Here is a 19,643-nt window from a genome sequence, read left to right as displayed (position 1 = left end):
TGCTGCGGGCGTGGAAAGTGTGTCCAGGTGTGTGCTGAGAACAGGCACCGCAGGGCGCGTTTTCTGTCTCTGAGCTGCGGCCCTTTAAAAATGACCAAGCGGCTCGTTCCGCCTCACGTCCTGCCGCCCGTCAGCTGCCCCCGGGTCCCGCCTGCCCCATGGCATTAGGGACTGTGACAGCAAACCCCGCCGCACACCCGCTCCGACCAGCTCAGCCCCATCCCCTGACATCGCTAAAACCCCTCCAAGGGCACCATTAGCTGACCCTGCCTGAAACTGGCAGGTTCCTTCTTGAAACCCTTCCCGAGCAGCTGCTTCCTCATGTTACAGCTCAATTTTCCAATCTCATCCAGAAAAATAAAATGAAAGATGCCATTATTACTATATGTAGCAGAGCTTTCCACATCTTTTTGATTTGTGGTCACAATGTTTTGGAGGTCAGAAGGAGTAGCGGTTCCAGAAGTATAGAAGGAATATATTGATCCAAAGCCTGCAACGAGCTAATTCAGCTCTTTACAAATATCAACAGTGCTGTTTTACAGAGGCAAGTGGTCAGAAATATGATCTCTTACTAAATAAAAGTTGTATAACATTGAGAATTATACATCACTTGCCTTAAGATATATGATCTTGCACTTGGCCTCCTTCAAACCCAAGTTGCTGGCACATCTTACCAGGCAATCCTCATCATTCCGGATGAGAAGTCCTCAGTTTTACCTCTTCTCTAGGCTTTAAGATTTACAAACTATCAATATCAATAGGATTTCATCTTTAAAAGAAAAAAAAAAACAAAAAACAAACTCAAACCCAAACCAAACAAAACCCCAAACCAAATGAACAACCCCCCCAAAAAAAACCCAAAAGCAATTATAAGTAGTTTAAAAACTGGTTCTTCAAGCACACTAGAAATATGGCCCATCTTCCGTGTTTCACCACATATAATTTCATGTTGAGATCAATGATGTGACTGTTTTTATTCCACTGAATATGCGACTGTTGTTAATGAAGTCAGTGGTCATGTAATAAAAGTGGTCACAGCCTAGTGGTCACTTGAGTTGTCCTCATTCACAGGAAATCCTCCAGTAGTATCACATTATGAATTACCACCAGGGGATCATGACTGCCCAGCCCCCTGTATTCTGTCCAATCTCCAGAAGAACTGAAATGCATCAGGCTCTACCCCTTCCCCTGTCAGGATGTTCTTTCCATTTTTTTCATTGTGTACAAGCCTTAGCAGAAGTAATTTTCTTTGACAGTTTGCAGATCCTGCTGCGGATATCCTTGATTTTCTTGTTCAGTGATTTAAAAGGCCATCCTTAAGAATGTTGCATCCAACACTCTTGGTTTGTCTTTCTTATTTTCATGCTGAAATCTCGATAATAATTTTAGGTGGGCCCTCTTCTTTCTGCTGCACCCAGTCTGCTGGTACCAAACACCACCACTCACTCACTCCCCACACCCCACCCCATCATGGGATGGGGAGGAGAATCGGGAAAGAAAAGAAAATAGAACTCATGTTGAGATAAGAACAGTTTTATAATTAAAACAAAGTAGTATTAATTACCCTAATAATAATAATTGTAATAAAAAGGAGAGAGAGAGAGAGAAGGAGATAAAACCCAAGTAAGGCAAGTGATGGCAATACAGTTGTTCACCACCTGCTGGCCACTGCCAAGCCTGTCCCTGATCCACCATCCAGCTAACTTCCCCAGTTGATGTACTAGGCATGACATCCTGTGGTGTGGAATTGCCCTATGGAAAATTTGGGGCACCTGTCCTGGCCATGCTCCCTCTCAGCTTTCTGTGCACCTCCTCACTGGCAGACATGGGACACTGGAAAGCCCTTGACTGAGAGTAAGCACTACAGAGCAACAACCAAAACATCAGTGTGGTATCAACACCAATTATCTGTTCTCAGTTCTCAGACTAAATCCACAGCAGCCCTGGACCAGCTGAGAAGAAAAAAAAAACACAGCTCATCACAGCATCCTTTGTAGGAATATATCTAGGAAGACAGAGAGCATGCAGAAATCCAGCTTGGGCATTACAGTGAAGTGCTAAACTTCTGGTGTAGTCCAAGTTGGAGAGAGTGAGTGTCATTTTGAGGTTAAGTTCTACCTATTGTTTTTTAATCAGATGACACTAAATTTTTTTTTGTATGCACAGGTAGTGGACAAGATCATTAGCGCTGGAAAGAACAACAACAAAAAAAAAACTAACAGGAAATGGGTCTTTTATTTAGTCAAAATATTTTTATTTGGCTGTATTTAGCAGAGTACAGCCCCCACGGTTTGCTCATTATTTCCCATTTCTCATGCATTCATTCTTTCAGTACAATATATTAACACCTTGCACCTCATCAGCCCTTTCCAGTTAAGGCTCCCAAAGCATTTACAGACATGAGTTAACTAATCCTCACAACAATCGTTAGCAGTAGGGAAGTAACATGATCTGCATCTGCAGAGAGAGGTTTACACCAGCTTTTTTCAAGTTTTAATTTGATTTCCAGTGTCCAGCTTGTAGTATGCCAGGCTTGACGAACATGTGTCCCTGCAGTTGTATTTCATGCTTTGGAAAGAAAGACTGACCTTGAGCAATCAAAATCTAAAGCTATTTATGAACATCTTTCTTTAGTAACTTGTTGAAGGCCACACAAAAAGTGAGCAGCTGAATCCAAAACTGGGAGCAAGGCATCGCTTCCAGTTCTGTGCAATACTATGAAACATAACCCTTTGTAACTTACCTTTTGGACTTTAAAACCACAATCTGTTCCCTTCTCCTTACACATTATCCTCTGCTGGCCATTTCCAGCAGACTTCAACCTCAGGTGCTCACATTTGCATTTTACTAGCAAGTTTTACATGAGGGTTTCCAGGTCATTGGCTGTGTATCATATACAAGGGCCTTTGGGTGACTGTAATGAGCCTTAATGAAAAAAAGAAACCACTGAAACCACTAAAACCCCAACAACCTAACGAGCAACAGGTGTGGTCTTTAGCTTTGAGTATTTAAAGCAATCTTCAGCATTTATGGAAAAATCTAGTATGTGATTGTTTTAAGGAAAACAACCTCAACCCCAAGCCTGGTTCAAATAGAGGACTAAATATTAACTTGACATTAATACCTTCTTATCAGTAGTGCATCTGCATAGAGATTCTTCATAAAACCCTGCAAATTCACAATTATACCTTGCAAACAGAAGTACTACGACTGTTCAAGCAAACAATAGTTTTAAAATGTCCATTCAGTCCATGTAAATGGTATCCTCACGTTTGCTCCATCGTAAGGTACTGGCATGGAACACAGACAAAACCTTTTCTTAGTTAGGTTAACACTGAAAATTCAAACAGTCAGACAAACACAATGCAAGTATTTTAACAGAAACAATATAAAATTTCACTGGCTTAAAAAACACCTAAATGAGAAATCTTGGTTATTTCACTGAATTGCTAGACCCTACATTTAAGTGGTGCATTTACAGAACTATTCAGATGAGTTAAGCTTCTTCTGTAACACTAAATACTGGAATTCTGATAGACTGTGCAAGTATTAAAAAATATTAACATTTTAAATGTCAACATTACAATTTTAAATAGCCTTGCAAGTGCAATGTTATAAATATTAAAAAAAACAACTTCAGAGCTACAATTTTATATAAGTTATATGAGTAAATGAAAGTGCTTTTCAAGTATTTATGTTCATTTACAGTTGGATTCTCTTGTATAAGTCAGTGCTTAGATGGTACAATTTAAATATCAGTCTTTTTTAAAATTTTGGATGCATACATTTGTCTGGATGGAATAAATGGTTTCATTTCAGAAATGTATGATAAATATTTAAATACAGAATATAATTTGTGATAAATATTTAAATATGGACTATTATAAAATGGAAATATTATAGATTTTGTTATCTATTAAAAATAAAATAGAAATCACATCCTGATGGGTGATAACCTCATAATGCCACGGGAGCCCTTGAGCCATACAGTAATTGTTAATTCCAACAGAACCCAAAATTATGATATGGTAAATAGTTTTTCTTCGGGAGAGATGAAAGCATGTGATCATAATACTGTCAGCTTTTGAGGAACTTAAAAGATCTCATGATCTAACCATGGAATCTAATGAAAACTTTCCATCACTTTCAATTAGTCAGCCCTTAGCCACAGTCACTCTGGAGGACACAGCCAGTGCCTGTCCCCACTGTCCTGCCTGCCCAGTGCATGGTGTGCTCCCTCCTGGCCAGTCAGGAACCATCATCAGCACAGTGATACAACAAAGATCAGATTCCTGTTTGCCAGCCAGAGGAAGGGTGAGGGAAGTGGGGAGATACTTGTTTATTAGACAAGAAAACCAAACCAAAACAACTCTCAAGGAATCATCATATAGTTAAAAGTGCACTGAAAATATTTCCTATTGAACCCTATTGCTCATAAGTGCCAGATTGTCATCTTATTTAAATATCCACTTGGAACACTGAACATATGTAAGCTGATACAGGAGCTTTAGCTTGTCTTGCTGTTTGAAAAGCACATGACACAAGGCAGCATTAACATCTTTCATTAAAGATCTGGTGATGCTGGTGGTTTTATCATGGAGATGCAGCTCAGAAATGCCATGGTTCAGCAGAAGCCCCTGCAGATTGCCTTGACAGGCTTCCTCCAACAAAGTGCTTTGTCATTTGCCAAACACAAAAGTCAAACTGTTGCCCTGCCTCACCACAGTGCTGCACTGGCAATTTATAATTTTCTCTCCAGACGCAGCTGGACTTTAATAAATTATAGCTCTTCAGAGTTAGGCAATTTTTTGTAATAAAAGCAGAGTTTCATGTTCTATCAAGAGTGGCCACTGTTTAAATTGGTCTCTTCATGCAGACCTGACAACGACTGATGATATTTTCTAGTTCTCCTGCTTTCAAAGTCTGTGGCACTGGTCTCCTAAAAGAAAGAAAACATTTAATTTTTTTCTTTAAAAAACATGGAGAGATGATGCAATTTTGGATATGGAATTATTGACAGCAACCTTGAAATCCTTGGCTTATGACCCTGAGCCTAACAAAGAGGGATGTCTACCCTGAGGGGAATTATGGAGGAACCCCCTATGAGCACTTAGTGTCTCCTCAGGCACTTGCAGCATGGGTGTGAGGGGTATGGATGCAGGGAAGTGCAGTTACCTGAACATTCTTCTTGGATTTAACGTTGCCAACCAGAAGCTGTAGGAATTCGTGTAGTAGTTGCACGTTCCCCTGCCGTGACACTCTATGAATGGGACGGCCCGGAATTCCTCCAGACAAGACCCAGGAGATGCCAATGCTTGGCCAGAAGCTTCTGAGCCGGCACTCGTGTACTGTAACCAACAATGCATTTTTTAATGAGAACTCGTCCAGCAGCTTCTGGTAAACTGCAGGCAAAAAACCAATCTCTTTCTAAAACATACCATATGTTCTGTGGTGTGTCTTGGAGAAACCAAACTGAACACAGGTTAGTTTGATAAAACTTAAAACGAAGCACAGAAGTCTTATGAAAATTCAAACATTTATGGCATTTCTCAAGTCCTTTTTCTGCTGCATGAAAAGGCATGAAACTAACCATTGCAAAGACTAGAAAGTATCTGGCTTCTGTACAGTTGAGGACTACAGTAAATAAATCACAAATAAGCCAAATGGGAGGGTGTATGTTTTCATATTTTTTGTTGCACTGATTGCTTCTTGAAACACAAAAGGCAAAAAAAGCATTTTCCTTCTCTGATGTTGGTAAATGCTTGTAGAAATAGCTCTAAAATAATTTATGACATTAGAAAATTGTCTAGAAAATACCATTCAATTTTGCTGATGTTGGAAACAAGCAAATTATTTTAACCAGATGCTGCAAAAATTCTCTTATTCTTTTCCAAGTGTATTATTATTATTACTACTTAGAGCCAAATTGGAGGACAGACAACAAATTTCACACTAGTCCTAAAAGGACTTTAATTCATTAAAAAAAACAAGTTTTTTTTTTTAATTCTGTCTTTTATGTTCATTTGCTGACATGTCTATGACATTTCACAGGCATGAATAACAAAGATAAAGTGCTACATCCTGTAGTATAGATACACCTTTATTCCCATAATTAGTTCTCAATTTGCAGTCACATTACGAACTTTCTTCACTCCTATCTCATTGTGGCATCAAAATTGCTGAGGCAGTGTTTTGCTTTTTTGATTTTAGCTTTCTGTGTTCAGTCCCAAGTTCTGGTTTTTTGAAGAACTTCCTGGCATACAAGTAGGTCAGTTATTTCTGTGTTTTTGTGTTCAGCACCAGTTTAACCACTCCACTCTCCAACTCTGTCTCCTAGATCTTAACATGACATATGAAAATGAGTGCATGCAGTTATTTTTGTCAGACTAAAGTCCTACAGTTGCCTTTTCATCTTTTCCCTTTTTCCTCCTGCCACCTCTTTCTGAGGACACATCAGAATAGTTGTTTCTATGCTTTTGGAATTGAATAAGAATTAATAGAATTATTGTCTTCTTCTTGGCAAAGGCATAAAAAAATTTAACAATGATTAAGAAACAAATGAGCTATGAACAGCTGAAAACGCCAATGAAAATCAGAGGACATAAAACTAATAAATCAAATCATTATATCCTTACCATTACAAAAGAAAAACCCTTCCAGAGAGATATCCAGCCTTCTGGACATGCAGGAACTACAGTTGTTTGGCTGTGAACTGCTATTACCATTGCAGCTCCTTCACACACAACACACCTGTGAAGGAGAGCACAGTGCAGATATGAGGGAAAACATGAAAGAAGAACAATTTCTCTCTTCTAGGACAGTAGCTACCTCATGGCAGGGCTTGCTGTAAATGTTTCAACTCATACAGGTTTTCTCTGTTTAAAGAGGAGGTAAGTAAATGGAAGGTAACCAATAAACCTCACTTTGCAATTGCTTTGTAATCCCTGTGAGTAACACCAGACAAAAAATTGTTTTAAGATGGGAATTAATCCCAGAACATTTGAGCTTCCTAATTTTTGCCTTTAATGAATTAACAAGTGAAATTTTACCTTTTTCATGTGCTCACTACTTTATGTTGCTGTGGTTTAGATGAAAGTTCTGTACCTTTATTTGCTAACATTAGAAAAAGTAATCTTTATTTCATAAATGAGGAAACTATGAAGCTGAGCTACCAGATTGCAACAACTGGGTAGTGCAGGACAGATGCCTTCCCATTTTGGATTTTGCTGCTCTAGGCCTTTCATGCTTTTAGAGCCTTTTCTGTTAAGTTGCTCTTCATCCTTCTCACATGCTCTAAGCAACTAAAAAGGGCCACACTTACACAGGGATGTTTCATAGCAGAGACTCTTTAGCCCCAGCTCACAATGTTCTTCACCAACTACAGTAAACATATCACTCATAATTGAAAGCAGAGCTTGATTTGTACTGTATTGTAAAATAACATGTCTTTATTTCATTTTAGTCTGCCTCTGCTATGCAAAATGATAGGGGTTTAAAAACAATATCACTGCAATCAGTAGGACTGTGTGCCATCTTCTTGTGTTGGCAGAGAATAGGCTCTGTGATGGGACCCCAGCTGTATTCTAACTTTTCTACAGTATCACTGCATATTTGACATATTTAGGTGAGTAATCAAAAATCAGGTTTTTGAAGTCAGTGCTTGTACTGGCTGAGATGGGCGTGTCTTTGCCTAAGACCTTTGCCGCTCAAAACAATTTATGATGTCTTTGTGGTTCCAGGGCAGAAGAGCTGAAATTCTGATCCTCTTACCTGCTTATATGGGGCTCCAGTGCCCTGCCAGAAATAGGTGCCATGTCTGGGGGCATTACCACTGCAGTGGACAGCCAGTAGGAATAGTCATTGCGAGAGGCAAAGCTGCAAACATCATTGGGGCTGCAGAATAGGAATGGCATGGTGGTAAATCTCTGCAGGCAGCTGCCAGCTGTTCCTAAAAGACAAAGGAGGAGAGGTTTGTGACAGACTGGAGGTTATATTTAGTGCAGCAAACAGAAGAGCCACACCAATCCACCCAATCCACTACAGTAGGAATTAAAACAGCTGGTCTATAAAAAGTGTCTGTACAGTAGAATTATCTGAAAGTAACATGCTTATGATTTATATAAAAATATCTATATAAAAAACAAGGGCTAAGAACAAAATCTGTTAAAATAATATGTTCTTGAATGGTATCAGTCCTTGACACAGTGACAGGAATTCAGCTGCTTTAGCAGAAGTTTCTGGTGACATTTTTCACACATTTTTCAGCATCCCATTTAGTCTCTGAAAATGCAAGATACTCCTTCAGATCCTGTGCAAACATTGGGAACATTTATACTAGACATCCATCCATAAGTAACTGAACTCTTCCTCAAAACCTCTAAGGGAATATAGGAGTGCTGGAAAGAAAGGGGTCTTTCAAGCCACGATTGCTGAATTGTCTCAGAGCAGCAGATCGCTGGAGGCAGATGGTTGACACCAGTGTTCATGTGGGACACTTACTGTAAGTTTGGTCTCATGACAACTTAGCATTACTGGACTCTAAAAAAAGGATCTGAATTTTTTTACTAATACAGTACCGAGATCTTGTCCATGTGCTCGTTCATTTCCTTGGACAAAAAGCAGGGAATAGCCAACATAGATCTGGGATGTCCCACGTGGGCACGAAGGAATCTTTGTTGTCTGACTGTGCCGGGTAAAGATAAAACCTCTTCTTGTTGGACCAGCAATGATAGTACCTGGTGATCCAGGTAATCCCTGCAGACCTGGAAAGCCAATCAGTCCAGGTTGTCCTGTGGAGGGGAAATAAATATGATTGCAAAAATTATCATTTTGTTTGAATTTTCACTTTATTTAAATTAGTGAAATCATTTGAAAACTAATAAAAAATTTATCAGTAAGAAGATACAACTTGAAAATTGGTAGTATTTGTTGCAAGATATAACTCTTTCAGACCTAGCTCAGGTAGCTTTACACTGTGTAGTTTCATGGAATAGTGAGGTATTTTAAAGAACCATGGCCATTTTTACAAAAAATAGCTTAAAAACATTTTGTCATGCCTGAATAAAAACATTTAGTTCTATTTTTATGTAGTAAAAAGGCACTCCAAAACCTAGGGATTTCAAGTGAATAAACAGATGTGATTAATAACAGAGTAGCACAGTCAAGGCATATTTTTGTAAATTATTATTTCAGTTGTGAACATGCCTCTGTTAAAAGCTGAGAATGTGCTTACATGTGCTTGTGGCCCTACAGCTACTTAAATGTTACAGAATCTCAATACAGGCAAAAAGAAAGATTTACAGAAATCAGCAATACAGTTTATCTGTAAATTCAGTAGTGCCAATCTAAGAGAGATGTCTGCTTCGCTGTACCTCTTTCTCCTGGAAATCCCCTGTCTCCTTTTGGACCAGGCAGTCCTGGATGACCTGGATGGCCAAAACTTCCTGGTAGACCTTTTACTCCTTTAGGTCCTAAATTGGAATCAACAAAAAACTAGAAGCATATAGCAGTAGTTACTCTAGATTTTAATAACTGTTGGAAAATAACCTTAAAATCCCCACATAAATGTAGCTGTGTTAGAATAAATACATCAGCATGAGTTTACTAGGTTTTGAGACTGTCTGCAGTGCTACTGCCATCATATTTCCTACCAGAAAGATTACAAGGAAACATTAAATGTACTAAAGAAGAATGCCATGTAGCAAGTCTGCTCCCTGAAGAGCTCCCTTCCTGTGGGGTGCAAAGCTGTGGTACTGGGAAGGGTGGCCAAGTACTCCCTGCACATCCACCTCATCCTACCTGCTCCTTGCTGCCCCATTCCTCACAGCTCTGGCAGGCTTCACTTCTGGTGCCAATGGAAAAGTAACCAGCCTCTCCTTAACCTTCCCACTCCCAGACTTATGACAGACACAATCGCTTTGTAGCACATCTAGAACTTTTATTATCTAGACTTTCATTACATGTGGTCATTTCCCCCACAAAATGATAAACATCCTGGTTCTGGTTTATGACAACAGTGAATGTTTTGATCCAAGTTTACTTATTATTGCACTGTTGCTTAGGCTTATGTTGAGGGACATACTCACTCATTCACTGCAAGGGAGGAGGGCAGGTGGAATGGGACAAGTTATAAATATAAGGGTGCTAACAAGGTACAAAAAGCTATTTTTAAATATAGTGAGGTTTTTTTAAAGACATGTCAATTTTCTATGAAGAAGCATGTTTTCCCACCAAACCAAAATGTTCCACTAAGCAGCACATACAAACATGCACAGAGATAAAATATAGATCACCTGGTAGTCCAGGAATCCCTTGAATTCCTTGATCACCTGGTGTTCCTGGCATTCCTGGTAGTCCAGGAGGACCCTTGCTTCCTGGGATGGAGAATACTCTCCCAGTGACTCCAGGAAGGCCTAGGAGCAAAAATATATAAAAGACCTACTGCTTTACATTAAAAGAAAGAAAACAAACTACAAAACAAAACAAACAAATCAATTTAAGTCAGCTAGCATTGGAAGGAGAAGGGTTGGTTACCATGCTGGCCCTTTGGTCCCCTTGGCCCTTCTGCACCTTGTGGTCCAGGGGGCCCTTGATTCCCCTTTTCTCCTAAAAAAGAAAATTGAAGATACATCTGTCTGGTTTAAAATGTCAAAACAACTGTAAAAGTGTCAGAGACTTATTGAAGGGTCCTGCATGATCCATGCAAAGTTCCCAAAGGGTAACACAGCCTATAGACTCATCTGAAATGTGAAGTGGACTTCTTCATCTCTGCTGTACTGTAGAATTTATAGGTCAAGTGCACTCCATTTATGAGGTGGTGTTGTCGTGCCTGTCTTTATACAATGGCTGGTCCCATAAACCTAATTTAAAATCTCAGCTATGCCCTGTCTATCTCATATATTTCTGTCATTGAATTTACAGGTCAAGTGCTGCCTTCAAGTGCAGCTCAACTCCTTTTAACCCTACTGCCAGTTATGCTGAAAGCTTTAAGAGTGTTGTGTAGTTTTTCAAGTGTTTGAAATTCAATTTGGACATTCATAGGATGTACCTCAATGAAAACACTCTTGTAGTGAGTGCTTCCATTTGGAGCTCACTTATACTCTGATCTTCATGGCAAAACCTCATGTCTCTAGAACCACTCCTTATACTGTTTAACGAATAATATTATAACACCACATGTAAATGCTTGTTTTTGACACACAGAAGTGTACATAATAAATATATGAATACCTTTTACACCTGGGAATCCAAGAAATCCAGGGTTCCCTATGGCACCAGGATAGCCTGATCTACCTTCTATTCCCTGCAAATCAGATAACATCAATAATAAACAGGAGCAGCATTTGCACACTGTGAAGTACATTTTCTTTTTGTTCTGAATATTCAAAGCATTATGTTCACAGAATATGCTGCAACTAGAATTATCTGCTCCATTTTTGAGCATGTTAGAAATAATTATGTTTTTGTTCACATTATTCTGTAATAGAGAACAGCCAAGGAAATGACATGCCAGAAATTCAAGAAAATTTCTTTTTTGTCCATTAAAATCCATAAAACCTACTTCTCATATTTATTTTGGTCTTCCCTCCATTACAAGTTTTTTTTTTAAAGATATGTGAGGGGTGGAGGTGGGTTTGTTGGTTGGTTGTGGGTTTTGAGGGTTTTTTTATCATCATGGGTATTATTTTCATGGTAACAACAAATTATCAATGCAGTAAGAAACAAGCAATATTCCTTTCACTGACTTTTGGACCAGGAGGGCCAATGTCACCAGCTGGGCCAGTTGGCCCTGGTATTCCATCTGCTCCTCTGACACCTTTGCTTCCTTTTATGCTGGGAGTGGAAAGACCAGGAAGCCCTGGAAAACCAGGAGCACCTGTACAGAAACATCAGAGTAAGTAAAGGCTACTGCCAACAGCTTTGCACACAGATTACATGCAACACAGGGAAACATTCAGTGGCTCCATAATGATACTCATGTTTACCACCCTATCTCAGTGATTTCCAAAGAATTATATCCACTTTAAAAAAATAATCAAAGACTTTTTCCTAGCCTTCTAATTAAATCTGAGATCAGAACTGAGTTCTTGCAGTGTTCTATAGCACTACAGGTTTTTGAATATCCTTCAGTTGTAGTTAAGCCTGGAATCACAGAATTCTTTTAGGTTGGAAAAGACCTTTAAGATCATCAAGTCCAATTGCAAACCCAACACTGCCAAGTCCTCCACTGAACCATGTCCCTAAGTGCCACATCTACACACTCTTGCTATGTCACTTTAAAGTTGGATCTCAGCTGCCCTGCAGACCACATGGGAAGAAAACAAGATAATGCAATTGAGTGGACTGCAAAGCTTAGAGTTGTTTTAATTTACATGCCACTGCACAGATCATCTTGTTGCTTGCAATGGTAATATTGCACTACCTGTTTAATTATGAAGCTCTCTTGGGGGAATAACCCTTTCAGCCTTGGATTCTGGACAGGCTAACTTCTGCTTTCAATTACATAATTTCAGATAAATAAGGAGTTACAACAACACACCTGGTCTTCCATGTGCACCAGCAATTCCTCTGTTGCCTTTTTGGCCAGTGATTGCCATGCCTGTTGGGCCTTGAAATCCAGGTAACCCCACTAAGCCAGGAGGTCCAATGGGTCCTTGATCACCTGGATGGCCTTTCATACCTGGAGGCCCAGGGAAACCAGGCAGCCCCATGTCCCCCTTGATCCCTGCAAAGTATAAATGTTACATTTTGGGAGTGCTGTCAAGGTGATGAGGTGATGTGACTACTCAGAATATGTGTTTCCTATAGCACAAAGGTGGAATTCAACCTTTGTTTTTAGTATGGAGTCCCCAGGGCCACCTAAAGAAAAGCAGTTGTGAGAACACAGGACTCACTGCAAGGCAGTGTACACACTGTGGTTTGTTTATTTTAAAACTCCACTTCAGAGATTGCTCATACCAAGGAATAAACTTGAGAGAAGAGTAGAAAGACCAGAGAGGGGAGTATTTATTGATGCATAAGTAGAAGAAATGCTCCTAAGTAGATCAGAATTAACAAATTCTTTTAAACTGAATTCCAGGTAGGAGCATCAATATGAATACAACAAAATAAGAGACTACTCCAAAGGGATATTGTTCTGAAGCTGATCTTGAAGTGCTTTAAATTTACTTTTTTAAAGTAAAGCAAATCCATGGATTTCTACCAGCACAATGCAAAACATAAAAAATGTGAAGAATCCCCTCAGTCAACTGTTCATCAATATAAAAAGGAAGATAAACAAAATTAAAATGCAATCACTGCAGCTTCCTGAGAGTATGCTTAGTATTCAGCACCACCTTCTGTTTGCATGGGGGTATACTCTATTAATCAAGTTATGTATCATAATAACATTTCAAAAGCTCTAGAATGTGTATGTCACTTTCACAAGACTATAAAATTCAGATTTTTTATTTCCCTTTTACAGTAGTCTAAACTTTACAAGAAACAACTCTTGACATTTAATATATAGGACCAAATCACAGATCAAAAACACAGAATAACTCTTGACTTCCTCTGACACCTTAGTGCCATTTCAAGCATCTGAAAGCAGGATTTGACTTAAAAGATGCTGATTTGGGCATTTATAAATTAAGGGTTTGCTTTTTGAAAAGCCAACTCACCTCTACGTCCAGGAATACCTCGAAGGCCAGGGATGCCTCTCCCTGGTGCTCCTACAAAATATTAGTCACATTAAGTCCTAAATAATTAAGTCCTAATTAGAAAACATCACAGTTGTCTACTATTTCATACATTTCTTCAGAATTTACTGAATAAAAATGTAGAGTTTGGTTATATGTAAAATATAAATTATTATTTCCATTTCTTCTCTACAGAAACACAAATTTAATTTTTAAGTTTTTCTTTGTAGTAGGACCTCTTATTGTTCAATCATATTTGAGGTACCTTCTACAATAATAAGCTCTGTCTTCTTTTCAAAAGAAGAAAAACAGAAACCCCCCTGCATTTAAGTTAATTATCAAGAAAAATAGAAAAATAAATGTAATTACCTACAGAAGAAGATATGTTAACAGTGATTACTTCAAAGTTATTATGAAAAAAACTTTCTAAATACTATGAATGCCTTCTCAGTATCCTCTTATACTAATAGGCAAAGAAACATTTTCAGTGTAAAATGTGAAAACATTTTCTGTCAGAATTCAGTAGAGGACTAAATCTATCTGTGGACAAGGTTCACATCAGGAATGACATTTAAATAGAAGGGTTTACAACCCAAGGTCCATGTCATGGAAACCTTCAGTATTCATGTAAGGAAACACTGTGATTCATTTTATTTCCATGTAGGACAGAAGACTCCTTTAAAAGGGTTTTGGTTCTTTTAATCTCTTTGAGATTAAACACATAAGAATTGTTAACAGCAGAACTTTGACTCTTGCAGACATTAACAGTTTCAGGTGACATTAGCACTAATCACATGTATAATAGAGTATTTATAAAGCATTTGAGGTGTACAGCATGTACAATAATTACATAGAAAAACCTGTGAATGACCTACTTATAAACTTATCTTTGGCTCCACAGAAGCTCCTTATTATTCCTTCCCAAATAATCCTTGTCAGATTATTGCAGAAAAAAAACCAATTGTAAAATAGAATGAAAATATTTCAGTGGTGTTACCTGGTTCTCCTTTTGCCCCTGGGGGACCAGGCATACCATCCTGACCTTGACTACCTCTTTCACCAACAAGTCCATTTTTTCCAGGGACTCCAACAGCACCTGTGAATTACAGTGGACCACGATACCATTTTCACTTCCATTATTCTGCATTTCAGTGGGAAAAGACATTACTCCCTTTTATTAAAATTTAATTAGTTCAGCTACTTCAAAGATACCAAAGATGTGTTGGTATATAAACCATATAAGATGGTATAAAGAGCAGCATATTGTTTTTATTGAGCTCACTGGACTTCAATGGATTCAACACCCTCGCTATTTTCACAGGCATAATAAAGCCTGCAATGCATACCTACCTCTCTGTTGCTGTATATTTACACACTGTCCCTTAGGTATATTTTTAATTCTGTTTTAGTTGTTTCTTCAACAAACAACTACAACTTTGTCCCCTCTTTCTACTCTAGTTTTCTTCTCCTCATCTAGCTATATATTAGCTTATTATTCTCTTTTAGGAAGCAGAGCAAGCCTTTCTTATAATTGTGTGCATATCACACCTTGAGACCTCTGGATATATATTAAAAAAAAAAAGGACAAAAAGCTTTCCAGTACTGAAACAAAATTAAAGCTTCTTGCCTCAGTTGAACTGATAACATTGAAAACTGGCTGTTAAAAACCTTATCTGGAACCACAGGAGGTAAACAAAACCTCAAGTTGAAATAAAATCCCAAAGCAGGGGGCAGTGATTCAGGAGAGATGCTCTACACCATACCAGGAGGGCCTGGAATGCCCCGCTGTCCTGGGTGGCCCTGCTGTCCTTTAGCACCAGTATCTCCAGGGGGTCCACACTTTCCTGGAAGAACAAAGAGTGTGGGAGAGGAGAAGAGGCATTATCACTAGATGCAGGCTCAGATCGAGAGCTTTGCTGTCATTTCAGCTTGTGCCAGCTGCAAAAGGGATCTAGGAGACATCAGCTGGCCTGGCTGCACTGCCCACAAAGGAGCTGGGTAGGTTCCAGCAGTCCAGTATAAATGTGCCACCCCACAGCACTCTGTGGAGCTTATTGAGAAACTTCTTCCAGCAGCATGTCACCAGCTCCCCACTCCTCCAAAATACCCCATACCTGGGATTCCTGCACCTCCAGTTTCCCCTCTGATCCCACGTGGTCCTGATGCTCCTTCACGTCCCGGATGACCCTGGGATCCTTTTTCTCCTTTGCTGCCAAGAACTCCTGGAGGACCTGGATCTCCCTGAGAAACAGCAATTGCACACAAACAGGTAAAAAGTCACATTACATTAAATACATTCCATTCCATATTTGAACAACAGAAGAATCACATGTAATTTTAAAGGTTGTGTAATCATGTCTCGTTATGATTTTTAGACAAAAATCAAAGCAGACTAATATGAGATCTTCTCATAATACCACTAATCCTTTAGACATAGCTAAGAAACAAAGATCTATCTTTAACCTGTATAAACCAAGTTCTGTCTTCAGGTATTTTCACTGGCATGCAGACTTCCCTTCAATTTTATTCTAACAGCTCCTCTTTTGATCTAAACGTACATTCCTACTTATCTGCAGCATATATGACCAAACGTAGTATATACTGAATGTAACATATTTTGCTAAGGAAAAAAATAATCTCGTGCAAGGATATTACTAAACTTTCAAAACCAACCAGTACAAGTTTAGATTACAAAACTGTGGCATTTAATAAGATGATTTTTAATGTACAAGTATTCTTACTGCTGACTTTTTCAGTGCAAGTCCTTGTTCCTTAATGGATAAGGAACTTTTACAGAAACAAAGTTATTTCCAAGATGTTCCATCTTTACAAATAAGATATTTTTGCACAAAAAAAAAGTGAAGTGTGATGAATTAAAAAACTTCTCCTAAGTAATGACACAACAGAATTTTCATACTTCATGTCACTAACAAATAATCTACTTCTGCAGACTCTGTAGCTCTTGCTTACATGCTGTTCTGTTTCTATAGTCAAAGGCTCTGCTCATTGCCTAATAGGACAATATTTCCACTGCATACCTTTGGACCAGCTTCTCCTGGAGGCCCAACAGATGGGTACCCAGGATCTCCTTTGTCACCTGGAAAGCCACCATAGCCTGGAAGCCCAGGGTCACCTGATGGTCCTGGGAAGCCTGGAGATCCTTTCTGCCCTTTTGGACCTGGAAAAATACAGATATTGATATGATTCTTAAAGGGATCATAATTGCATATCACACCTTGTGTTTGTGAACTACTGCTCATATATTCAGATATTAATTCTTCAATGAAGTAATTTACAGAGCCAGTGTTTTTATTTCTAAACATATTAAAAATAGGTTCTTACTTGTAACAACATATAAATTAAAGGAGTTATATTTAATTTAGAGAGAGAGGGAGAACTTCATTCTGCAAATGCTGGGGTGGTGGCAAGTCTATAGGTACTGCAAAGAATAAATCCCAGTCTAAGTATTGTGTGGTGTTCCCAGCTCAGACCTGTGCAAATGCTTCTATACAGCTTTATGAACTTGTAATATGGCTTGACAGAAAATTACCTGGAATTCCCATGTACCCTTTGTCTCCTGGTGCACCTGGAAATCCATGTTCTCCAGGAATCCCTGGAAGACCCATAAATCCTTTGACACCTGCAAGATGAAGAAATAAGTGTCATCTTCTCATGACTGCTTTAGACACTGGTTGGCTGTTAGAGCTGTCATGAATACAAATCCTCTACCACACCCCTTCTTTTGGTATATTACTATTTTATAAATAATCAACATGCAGCCTCTTGCCCCAGACACAGATAAAATTATCATTCTTGTTGTCAGAAGGTCAAGGAAATAATAAACACCTTATGTATCAACATTAAAATTAATATTTAATATTAATAAAATTTATTATTAATTAAAATTTCTCAGCACTTCGGGGCAGGAACTGAAATATACTTTTGCAGAATTTGATCAAGATCATGGATTTGTATTTGTGCACTGTACTCTTCTTTCATTGTTACCTCCAGTTCAGTCTGGTTTCTGGGCATGTCACAACACATTATTACTCATTCATTATGGATTTCTCATGAGTAGTATATAATAAAAACCTCCTGAGTGTGATTTAGGCACTTTTCCCCCCAGTCACTTATCTTTAAATTAATTTGGCTAAATTAGCATTCAGTTTAATGACTGGAAAATCTAGATTCATCTAAAATGTTTTTGAACATTCTCTCTAAATTCCAGAGTACTAGCAATGCCTCTCATTTTTAAATCTGCTTTTCACTGCAAATCTGAAAAATTTCAAAATACAAGCCAAACATGTAGTCCTTGAAAAGGAAAAATTAGTCTGAAATTAAAAAAGCTTCTAAAATATTTTTGTGCACAACTGCAATATTGACATTTTAGAATTACTTTTTAAATAATATTGTTAATTAAACTCCACCTTTTATAAATATCAATTTTTATTCATTGGTTTCATTAGCATTTAGATTTTAAAACTATTGTTATTCAGGATTTAATATTATTTTCTGCTTGTCACTCCAAACAGTGGTCTATATTTGAGAGAGAACAAAGCATCATTTGGTGGTCGCTGCTGTGACTTTCAAAGAGCAGTTTTTGAAACTGCTGTTTCAGGATTCTCAGAAAGGCTGCAGAGTTAATAGAGGGAAGATGCTGCTGCTTCTGGAGCCAAGCTGATGTGCAGAGTCAGCAGTATCTCACTGTCCACATGACACAGGAATTTTCAATATACATATTCCATACCTGGGAGACCAGGTATTCCTTCAGACCCATCAAGACCTGGGAGACCTTGCACACCGACATCTCCTTTTTCTCCCCTTAGACCCATTCTTCCTTGAACTCCTAAAACAAAGTTTCATTACCAAAAAAAAAAAAAAAATACAAACCAACATCTTAGAATGTAAGTTTTAGGCAAAGTTTAAAATTTTATCACTCTTAAAGCTAATGAAACAGAAGCAGAGCATAGGTTTTTCACTCTGAACACATAAGCAAAACACAAGCTCACTTTTAATGCCTTCTGAAAGCTTCCATAGGAAAATATTGGCACAAAAAGCCAGACAGAATTAGTTAAGCATGTACAACTCATATACAGAGAGTCCATATTAATATTGCAAACAAAGGAATTCTTCTGACTGTCAAGTATTCCTGAGCAGATTTGATATCTTTGCAATCCAAAATCCAGTTGGGAAGCACATCCCTTTCTGTGCACAGGATACTAAATGTGTAAAAACATGAATCTATAGCATACATGAATATAAGCCTCCTGGTACTACTGACATGTTATTACTGGTATAGCATTAAAATAAGAGGTTTTTTAAGGAATATGGGCTTGTTAAAATGGAAATAAATATTCAGTGTAATATCCAATTATCCCATAAATAAGAAGGCAGTTACAGTGTTTAGCAATAATTATTTCAAAGCCATGTGAATACTCTCAATAGTAGAATCAGTTTGTTCCATGTTTTAGAGTCCACTGGAACTGCCACATAAATGACAGCCCTGACTAGTTTTGACTGACAGCACAATGAATGTGTACCTTTTAAGCCTCGTTCTCCTTTATCCCCAATAGCAACCAAGGTCTCAGATGGTCCAGGAAAACCTTTATCACCTGGTTCACCTTTTTCTCCAAGAAACCCTTTTCTTCCCTTTATTCCTGGGAAGCCAGGAGAGCCTGCAGGAAAACAGAATGAAATTTTCTGAAGAAACCTGACTAGATGATATAATAAATGAAGCAAAGTAACAGCCAATCTTCCAGGGCAATTGTAATTTACACATGTAAATATACATTCCAAATCAACAACTTAAACTAGCTTAACTGCTCCTATCATCAATAAAACAGCTATGAGTACAGATTATGGCAAGAGATGGTAAGGATTTCTCATACTGAATATACATCTAATTGTGTATCTGTTCAATAGATATAATAATGATATCTTTATGGAATGGAAAGAATAGAGCAAAAA

At 38.3% G+C, this 19,643-nt stretch overlaps 1 protein-coding gene across 2 annotated transcripts in view; it reads right to left on the bottom strand.

Annotated features, from left to right (window-relative positions):
* Nucleotides 1-2,245: 2,245 nt before the first annotated feature.
* COL4A3 (collagen type IV alpha 3 chain) overlaps nt 2,246-19,643 on the bottom strand; it is a 75,040-nt gene continuing 57,642 nt past the window's right edge. For both annotated transcript variants that reach the window (XM_017822383.1, XM_017822384.1), the window contains 19 exons: nt 19,217-19,351; nt 18,424-18,522; nt 17,227-17,316; nt 16,715-16,854; nt 15,791-15,917; nt 15,440-15,520; nt 14,674-14,772; nt 13,659-13,709; nt 12,539-12,724; nt 11,745-11,875; nt 11,230-11,302; nt 10,534-10,605; nt 10,293-10,412; nt 9,372-9,470; nt 8,577-8,789; nt 7,771-7,948; nt 6,636-6,750; nt 5,176-5,348; nt 2,246-4,939 (listed from right to left, as the gene is read on the bottom strand). In XM_017822383.1, the coding sequence (XP_017677872.1) occupies nt 4,855-4,939; nt 5,176-5,348; nt 6,636-6,750; nt 7,771-7,948; nt 8,577-8,789; nt 9,372-9,470; nt 10,293-10,412; nt 10,534-10,605; nt 11,230-11,302; nt 11,745-11,875; nt 12,539-12,724; nt 13,659-13,709; nt 14,674-14,772; nt 15,440-15,520; nt 15,791-15,917; nt 16,715-16,854; nt 17,227-17,316; nt 18,424-18,522; nt 19,217-19,351 (2,267 nt within the window). In that variant the 3' untranslated portion in view covers nt 2,246-4,854. The remainder of the gene's footprint in view (nt 4,940-5,175; nt 5,349-6,635; nt 6,751-7,770; nt 7,949-8,576; nt 8,790-9,371; nt 9,471-10,292; nt 10,413-10,533; nt 10,606-11,229; nt 11,303-11,744; nt 11,876-12,538; nt 12,725-13,658; nt 13,710-14,673; nt 14,773-15,439; nt 15,521-15,790; nt 15,918-16,714; nt 16,855-17,226; nt 17,317-18,423; nt 18,523-19,216; nt 19,352-19,643) is intronic.

The sequence above is a fragment of the Lepidothrix coronata genome, unplaced genomic scaffold, assembly GCF_001604755.1.
Source record: "Lepidothrix coronata isolate B3197 unplaced genomic scaffold, Lepidothrix_coronata-1.0 Scaffold97, whole genome shotgun sequence".
NCBI classification, from domain to species: domain Eukaryota; kingdom Metazoa; phylum Chordata; class Aves; order Passeriformes; family Pipridae; genus Lepidothrix; species Lepidothrix coronata.
The sequence above is the reverse complement of the archived record's forward strand: the minus strand, read 5'-3'. Positions and strand labels throughout refer to the sequence as shown.